Source organism: Oncorhynchus mykiss, chromosome 11 (genome assembly GCF_057628025.1).
Source record: "Oncorhynchus mykiss isolate SJ-2025 chromosome 11, ASM5762802v1, whole genome shotgun sequence".
NCBI lineage: Eukaryota > Metazoa > Chordata > Actinopteri > Salmoniformes > Salmonidae > Oncorhynchus > Oncorhynchus mykiss.
In genome coordinates this window covers 5,090,001-5,100,000 of record NC_143032.1, presented here as the reverse complement: position 1 = coordinate 5,100,000, position 10,000 = coordinate 5,090,001, and the positions used below count along the sequence as shown (strand labels likewise).

The window sequence follows — 10,000 nt, the reverse complement described above, 5'->3', positions numbered from 1 at the left end:
AGGAGAGAGGAAGAGGAGGACACGCCAGGAGAGAGGAAGAGGAGGACACGCCAGGAGAGAGGAAGAGGAGGACACGCCAGGAGACAGGAAGAGAAGGACACGCCAGCAGAGAGGAAGAGGAGGACATGACAGGAGAGGAAGAGGAGGACACACCAGGAGAGAGGAAGAGGAGGACACGCCAGGAGAGAGGAAGAGGAGGACACGCCAGGAGAGAGGAAGAGGAGGACACGCCAGGAGAGAGGAAGAGGAGGACACGCCAGGAGAGAGGAAGAGGAGGACGCGCCAGGAGAGAGGAAGAGGAGGACACGCCAGGAGAGAGGAAGAGGAGGACACGCCAGGAGAGAGGAAGAGGAGGACCCGCCAGGAGAGAGGAAGAGGAGGACACGCCAGGAGAGAGGAAGAGGAGGACACGCCAGGAGACAGGAAGAGGAGGACACGCCAGCAGAGAGGAAGAGGAGGACATGACAGGAGAGGAAGAGGAGGACACACCAGGAGAGAGGAAGAGGAGGACACGCCAGGAGAGAGGAAGAGGTGGACACGCCAGGAGAGAGGAAGAGGAGGACACGCCAGGAGAGAGGAAGAGGAGGACATGACAGGAGAGAGGAAGAGGAGGACACGCCAGGAGAGAGGAAGAGGAGGACATGACAGGAGAGAGGAAGAGGAGGACACGCCAGGAGAGAGGAAGAGGAGGACACGCCAGGAGAGAGGAAGAGGAGGACACGCCAGGAGACAGGAAGAGAAGGACACGCCAGCAGAGAGGAAGAGGAGGACATGACAGGAGAGGAAGAGGAGGACACACCAGGAGAGAGGAAGAGAAGGACACGCCAGGAGAGAGGAAGAGGAGGACACGCCAGGAGAGAGGAAGAGGAGGACACGCCAGGAGAGAGGAAGAGGAGGACACGCCAGGAGAGAGGAAGAGGAGGACGCGCCAGGAGAGAGGAAGAGGAGGACACGCCAGGAGAGAGGAAGAGGAGGACACGCCAGGAGAGAGGAAGAGGAGGACCCGCCAGGAGAGAGGAAGAGGAGGACATGACAGGAGAGAGGAAGAGGAGGACACGCCAGGAGAGAGGAAGAGGAGGACACGCCAGGAGAGAGGAAGAGGAGGACACGCCAGCAGAGAGGAAGAGGAGGACATGACAGGAGAGAGGAAGAGGAGGACACACCAGGAGAGAGGAAGAGGAGGACACGCCAGGAGAGAGGAAGAGGAGGACACGCCAGGAGAGAGGAAGAGGAGGACATGACAGGAGAGAGGAAGAGGAGGACACTCCAGGAGAGAGGAAGAGGAGGACACGCCAGGAGATAGGAAGAGGAGGACATGACAGGAGAGAGGAACAGGAGGACACGCCAGGATAGAGGAAGAGGAGGACACACCAGGAGAGAGGAAGAGGAGGACACTCCAGGAGAGAGGAAGAGGAGGACACGCCAGGAGAGTGGAAGAGGAGGACACGCCAGGAGAGAGGAAGAGTAGGACACGCCAGGAGAGAGGAAGAGGAGGACACGCCAGCAGAGAGGAAGAGGAGGACATGACAGGAGAGAGGAAGAGGAGGACACACCAGGAGAAAGGAAGAGGAGGACACACCAGGGGAAGGAAGAGGAGAGAGAGGAAGAGGAGGACATGACAGGAGAGAGGAAGAGGAGGACACGCCAGGAGAGAGGAAGAGGAGGACATGACAGGAGGGAGGAAGAGGAGGACACGCCAGGAGAGAGGAAGAGGAGGACATGACAGGAGGGAGGAAGAGGAGGACACGCCAGGAGAGAGGAAGAGGAGGACATGACAGGAGGGAAGAAGAGGAGGACACGCGGAAGGCAAGCAGGCGTCACTAGGTGGGACTGAAGTGGCGCTGGTGAAAGTTGAAAGGTTGCAATGTGAAGTGGAGAAGTAGGGCCTGGTAGAGTGGTTAAGATATGTGGAGGGCTTGGGTCAGGTAGGTATAGAGGCATTTTGAGGCCGGTAGGGCCCAGGTGGTAGCTGTGTAAGATAGGTAGGTGGTAGGTTGTAGCTGTGTAGAGTAGGTAGGTGGAGGTGGTAGCTGTGTAGAGTAGGTAGTTGGTAGCTGTGTAGAGCAGGTAGGTTGTAGCTGTGTAGAGTAGGTAGTTGGTAGCTGTGTAGAGCAGGTAGGTGGTAGCTGAGTAAGGTAGGTTGGTGGCAGCTGTGTAGGGTAGGTAGGTGGTAGTTGTGTAGGGTAGGTAGGTGGTAGCTGTGTAGGGACCGGTAGGGGCCAGTAGTTGTAGGGGATGGTAGGGGCCAGTAGTTTGATGTAGGGGCAGATAGGGGCCAGTAGGTTGATGTAGGGGCCGGTAGGGGCCAGCAGGTTGATGTAGGGGCCGGTAGGGGCCAGTAGGTTGATGTAGGGGCCGGTAGGGGCCAGCAGGTTGACGTAGGGGCCGGTAGGTTGACGTAGGGGTCGGTAGGTTGATGTAGGGGCCAGTAGGTTGATGTAGAGACCGGTAGGGGCCAGCAGGTTTATGTAGAGACCGGTAGGGGCCAGCAGGTTTATGTAGAGACCGGTAGGGGCCAGCAGGTTTATGTAGAGACCGGTAGGGGCCAGCAGGTTGATGTAGAGACCGGTAGGGGCCAGCAGGTTGACGTAGGGGCCAGTAGGTTGATGTAGAGACCGGTAGGGGCCACCAGGTTGATGTAGGGACCGGTAGGGGCCAGTAGGTTGATGTAGGGGCCGGTAGGGGCCAGCAGGTTTATGTATGGGTCGGTAGGTTGATGTAGGGGCCAGTAGGTTGATGAAGAGACCGGTAGGGGCCAGCAGGTTGATGTAGGGGCCGGTAGGGGCCAGCAGGTTGACGTAGGGGCCAGTAGGTTGATGTAGAGACCGGTAGGGGCCAGTAGGTTGATGTAGAGACCGGTAGGGGCCACCAGGTTGATGTAGGGACCGATAGGGGCCACCAGGTTGATGTAGGGACCAGTAGGTTGATGTAGAGACCGGTAGGGGCCAGCAGGTTGACGTAGGGGCCAGTAGGTTGATGTAGAGACCGGTAGGGGCCAGTAGGTGTAGTGGCCGGTAGGGGCCAGTAGGTTGATGTAGAGACCGGTAGAGGCCAGCAGGTTGATGTAGAGACCGGTAGGGGGCAGCAGGTTGATGTAGAGACCGGTAGGGGCCAGTAGGTTGATGTAGAGACCGGTAGGGGGCAGCAGGTTGATGTAGGGGCCAGTAGGTTGATGTAGGGGCCGGTAGGGGCCAGCAGGTTGATGTAGAGACCGGTAGGGGCCAGTAGGTGTAGTGGCCGGTAGGGGCCAGTTTCGGGGCTGGGCGGTGTAGTGCCAGGCCGTAGCTACAAGTACTCTAGGTCCAGAGCATGGTGGAGGGCCATGAGGTCAGAGTGGCTGGAGATTCTCCAGAACGGCATGTTGTGCTGCGGAGGGGAAACAGGACTGTTACAAGAGGTATCTCAAACATTTTAGCTGTTCAGGAAATTGAAAAAAACATCCATGTTTTACTATTAGGGAACATTCAATCACAAGAAGCATATTTAATTACATTTTCTTGGTGCTAGAGACATGACATGTTACAGAAAAGCAGGGGAGAGGAAACAAGACTAACAATAGTTGACCAAGATCCACTCTCCTGGCAATAACACAGTCGTGATGGTACTAAATCTATTGATGGTACTACTACTGGTACTATAACTAATGATGGTACTAGTGGGACTATATCTAATGATGGTACTACTGGTACTACATCTAATGATGGTACTATAACTAATGGTGGTACTACTGGTACTATATCTGATGATGGTACTACTGGTACTTTAACTAATGATGGTACTACTGGTACTATAACTAATGATGGTACTACTGGTACTATATCTAATAATGGTACTACTGGTACTATATCTAGTGATGGTACTACTGGTACTATATCTAATGATGGTACTACTGGTACTATAACTAATGATAGTACTACTGGTACTATAACTAATGATGGTACTACTGGTACTATAACTAATAAAGGTACTATATCTAATGATGGTACTGTAACTAATGATGGTACTATACCTAATGATGGTACTATATCTAATGATGGTAATATATCTAATGATGGTACTACTGGTACTATATCTAATGATGGTACTATATCTAATGATTGTAATATACCTAATGATTGTACTATATCTAGTACTAGTACTATATCTAATGATATAGTATCTAATGATGGTACTACTGGTACTATAACTAATGATGGTACAACTGGTACTATAACTAAAGACAGTACAATATCTAATGATGGTACTACTGGTACTATATTTAATGATGGTACTATAACTAATGATGGTACTATATCTGATGATGGTACTATATCTAATGATTGTACTATATCTAATGATTGTACTATATCTAATGATGGTACTACTGGTACTGTAACTAATGATGGTACTATATCTAATGATTGTACTGTAACTAATGATGGTACTACTGGTACTATATCTAATGATGGTTCTACTGGTACTATATCTAATGATGGTACTATATCTAATGATGGTACTACTGGTACTGTAACTAATGATGGTACTACTGGTACTGTAACTAATGATGGTACAACTGGTACTACATCTAATGATGGTACTACTGGTACTATATCTAATGATGGTACTACTGGTACTATAACTAATGATGGTACTACTGGTACTATATCTAATGATGGTACTACTGGTACTATATGTAATGATGGTACTACTGGTACTATATCTAATGATGGTACTATATCTAATGATGGTACTACTGGTACTATATCTAATGAAGGTACTACTGGTACTGTAACTAATGATGGTACAACTGGTACTACATCTAATGATGGTACTACTGGTACTATATCTAATGATGGTACTACTGGTACTATAACTAATGATGGTACTACTGGTACTATATCTAATGATGGTACTACTGGTACTATAACTAATGATGGTACTACTGGTACTATATCTAATGATGGTACTATATTTAATGATGGTACTATATCTAATGATGGTACTATATCTGATGATGGTACTACTATATCTAATGATGGTAATATATATAATGATGGTACTATATCTGATGATGGTACTATATCTAATGATTGTACTATATCTAATGATGGTAATACTGGTACTGTAACTAATGATGGTACTATATCTAATGATTGTAATATAACTAATGATGGTACTACATCTAATGATGGTACTACTGGTACTATATCTAATGATGGTACTATATCTGATGATGGTACTATAATTAATGATGGTACTATAACTAATGATGGTACTATATCTAATGATGGTACTATATATACTGATGGTACTATATCTAATGATGGTACAATATCTAATGATGGTACTATATCTAATGATGGTACTATATATAATGATGGTACTATATCTAATGATGGCACTATATCTAATGATGGTACAATAACTAATGATGGTGCTACTGGTACTATATCTAATGATGATACTACTAGTACTATATATAATGATGGTACTACATCTAATGATGGTACTATATCTAATGATGGTACAATAACTAATGATGGTGCTACTGGTACTATATCTAATGATGATACTACTAGTACTGTATCTAAGATAGTGCTATTGGTATTATGTCTAATGATGGTACTATATCTAATGATGGTACTACTGGTACTATATCTAATGATGGTACTACTGGTACTATATCTAATGATGGTACTGCTGGTACTAGATCTAATGATGGTACTATATCTAATGATGGTACTATATCTAATGATTGTACTATATCTAATGATGGTAAAGTGGTACTGTAACTAATGATGGTACTGTATCTAATGATTGTAATATAACTAATGATGGTACTACTGGTACTGTAACTAATGATGGTACTATATCTAATGATGGTAATATAACTAATGATGGTACTATATCTAATGATGGTACTATATCTAATGATGGTACTATATATAATGATGGTACTATATCTAATGATGGTACTATATCTAATGATGGTACAATAACTAATGATGGTGCTACTGGTACTATACCTAATGATGGTACTACTGGTACTATACCTAATGATGGTACTATATCTAATGATGGTGCTACTGGTACTATATCTAATGATGATACTACTGGTACTATACCTAATGATGGTACTATATCTAATGATGATACTATATCTAATGATGATACTATATCTAATGATGATACTATATCTAATGATGATACTATATCTAATGATGATACTATATCTAATGATGATACTATATCTAATGATGGTACTATATCTAATGATGATATTATATCTAATGATGATACTATATCTAATGATGATACTATATCTAATGATGGTACTATATCTAATGATGATACTATATCTAATGATGATACTATATCTAATGATGGTACTATATCTAATGATGATATTATATCTAATGATGATACTATATCTAATGATGATACTATATCTAATGATGGTGCTACTGGTACTATATCTAATGATGATACTACTGGTACTATACCTAATGATGGTACTATATCTAATGATGATACTATATCTAATGATGGTACAATAACTAATGATGGTACTATATCTAATGATGGTAATATATCTAATGATGGTACTATATCTAATGATGATACTATATCTAATGATGGTACAATAACTAATGATGGTGCTACTGGTACTATAACTAATGATGGTACAATAACTAATGATGGTGCTACTGGTACTATATCTAATGATGGTACTACTGGTACTACATCTAATGATGGTGCTATTGGTATTATGTCTAATGATGGTACTATATCTAATGATGGTACTACTGGTACTATATCTAATGATGATACTACTGGTACTATATCTAATGATGGTGCTACTGGTACTATATCTAATGATGATACTACTGGTACTACATCTAATGATGGTGCTATTGGTATTATGTCTAATGATGGTACTATATCTAATGATGGTACTACTGGTACTATATCTAATGATGGTACTATATCTAATGATGGTCCTGCCGGTACTAGATCTAATGATGGTACTATATCTAATGATGGTACTACTGGTACTATACCTAATGATGGTACTACTGGTACTACATCTAATGATGGTACTATATCTAATGATGGTACTATATCTAATGATGGTACTATATCTAATGATGGTCCTGCCGGTACTAGATCTAATGATGGTACTATATCTAATGATGGTACTACTGGTACTATACCTAATGATGGTACTACTGGTACTACATCTAATGATGGTACTACATCTAATGATGGTACTATATCTAATGATGGTACAATAACTAATGATGGTGCTACTGGTACTATACCTAATGATGGTACTATATATAATGATGGTACTATATCTAATGATGGTACTATATCTAATGATGGTACTATATATAATGATGGTACTATATCTAATGATGGTACTATATCTAATGACGGTACAATAACTAATGATGGTGCTACTGGTACTATATCTAATGATGATACTACTGTACTGTATCTAATGATGGTACAATATCTAAAAATTGTACTATATCTAATAATGGTACTATATCTAATGATGGTAGTACTGGTACAATATCTAATGATGGTACTATATCTATTGATGGTACTATATCTAAATGATGGTACTATATCTATTGATGGTACTATATCTAATGATGGTACTATAACTAATGATGGTACTACTGGTACTATATCTAATGATGGTGCTACTGGTACTATATCTAATGATGAAACTACTGTAGTGTATCTAATGATGGTACAATATCTAAAAATTGTACTATATCTAATAATGGTACTATATCTAATGATGGTAGTACTGGTACAATATCTAATGATGGTACTATATCTATTGATGGTACTATATCTAAATGATGGTACTATATCTATTGATGGTACTATATCTAATGATGGTACTATAACTAATGATGGTACTATTGGTACTATATCTAATGATGGTACTATAATTAATGATGGTACTATATCTAATATTGGTACTATATTTAATGAGGGTACTATTGGTACTATATCTAATGATGGTACTATATCTAATGATGGTACTATAACTAATGATGGTACTATATCTAATGATGGTACTATAACTAATGATGGTACTATAACCAATGATGGTACTATAACTAATTATGGTACTATATCTAATGATGGTACTATAACTAATGATGGTACTACTGGTACTATATCTAATGATGGTACTATTGGTACTATATCTAATGATGGTACTTTTGGTACCATATCTAATGATGGTACTATAATTAATGATGGTACTATATCTAATGATGGTACTACTGGTACTATGTCTAATGATGGTACTACTGGTACTATATCTAATGATGGTACTATATCTAATGATGGTACTATATCTAATGATGGTACTATAACTAATGATTGTACTATATCTAATGATGGTACTATATCTAATGATGGTACTATATCTAATGATGGTACTATTGGTACTATATCTAATGATTGTACTATATCTAATGATGGTACTATAATTAATGATGGTACTAGATCTAATGATGGTACTATATCTAATGATGGTACTATATCTAATGGGGGTACTATATCTAATGATGGTACTATATCTAATGATGGTACTATATCTAATGATGGTACTATATCTAATGATGGTACTATATCTAATAATGGTAATATATCTAATGATGGTACTATATCTAATGACGGTACTATATCTAATGATGGTACTATTGGTACTATATCTAATGATGGTACTACTGGTACTATATCTAATGATGGTACTATTGGTACTATATCTAATGATGGTACTATAACTAATGATGGTACTATATCTAATGATGGTACTATATCTAATGATGGTACTATATCTAATGATGGTACTATAACTAATGATTGTACTATATCTAATGATGGTACTATATCTAATGATGGTACTACATCTAATGATGGTACTATATCTAATGATGGTACTATATCTAATGATGGTACTCTGCTTCACACTAAGAAAACAAAATTCAATGGTAGTTAATGTTCTTTGAACTAAATAAAAGATAAATAAAAACACCTAATGCTGAATTTGACTGCTATAGAGAGACAGCCCAGCTAATCAGACATTGTTCCCATGCAAGTAGCAGAGAGGGAGAAACATGAGTCGGAGAGAATGAAAGGGTCTTGTCAGGTAGAGTCCTCGACCTCCCTCCCTCCCTCCCTCCCTCCCTCCCTCCCTCCCTCCCTCCCTCCTGTGGTCCATTACCTCTGTCTTATCAAAGCTTTCTCTCAAAGTTCTCTCTCTCCCAGGCGTATGTTCCACTTAGAAGGCCCCTCCCTCCCTCCCTCCCTCCCTCCCTCCCTCCCTCCCTCCCTCCCTCCCTCCCTCCCTCCCTCAGAGTTCCCTCCCTCCCTCCCCCTCTCAGAGTTCTCTCTCTCTCCCACTTAGAAGGCTTCCAGTGACCCTTAAAAAGCTCTTTGCTTTTTTGTTTTTTGTAAATTTTCCTTTGCTTTTAAGTTTAAAGGCTGGAGATGGTATCTTCCTCTCTTGTCTCTCTCAATTGTCAATTCAATTGAAGGGCTTTATTGGCATGGGAAAACGTACAGTATGTTAACATTCACATTCACAAATCACATGAAGTAGATAGATAATAAATAAACAAAAGGCCAATGAACAAGAAATAAAAATAAATAAATAAAAATGTACAGTAAATATTACACCCAACAAAAGTTCCAAAAGAATAAAGACATTTCAAACGTCATATGGTGTGCAAATAGTTAAAGTACAAACGTGGAAGTAAATATAAATAAATATGGGTTGTATTTACATTTAAAATTGTGTGTTTGTTCTTCACTGGTTGCCCTTTTCTCGTGGCAACAGGTCACAAGTCTTCCTGCTGTGATGGCACACTGTGGTATTTCACCCAGTAGATATGGGAACTTTATCAAAATTTGGGATTGTTTTCAATTTTTTTGTGGATCTGTGTTCCCTGAGGGAAATATGTGTCTCTAATACAGTGCCTTGCGAAAG

At 41.0% G+C, this 10,000-nt stretch overlaps 1 protein-coding gene across 1 annotated transcript in view; it reads right to left on the bottom strand.

Annotated features, from left to right (window-relative positions):
• Positions 1-2,021: 2,021 nt before the first annotated feature.
• LOC110536533 (protein phosphatase EYA1) overlaps positions 2,022-10,000 on the bottom strand; it is a 138,988-nt gene continuing 131,009 nt past the window's right edge. Inside the window, 1 exon segment of the mRNA XM_090189226.1 lies at positions 2,022-3,366. Within this exon segment, the coding sequence (XP_090045352.1) occupies positions 3,286-3,366 (81 nt within the window). The 3' untranslated portion in view covers positions 2,022-3,285.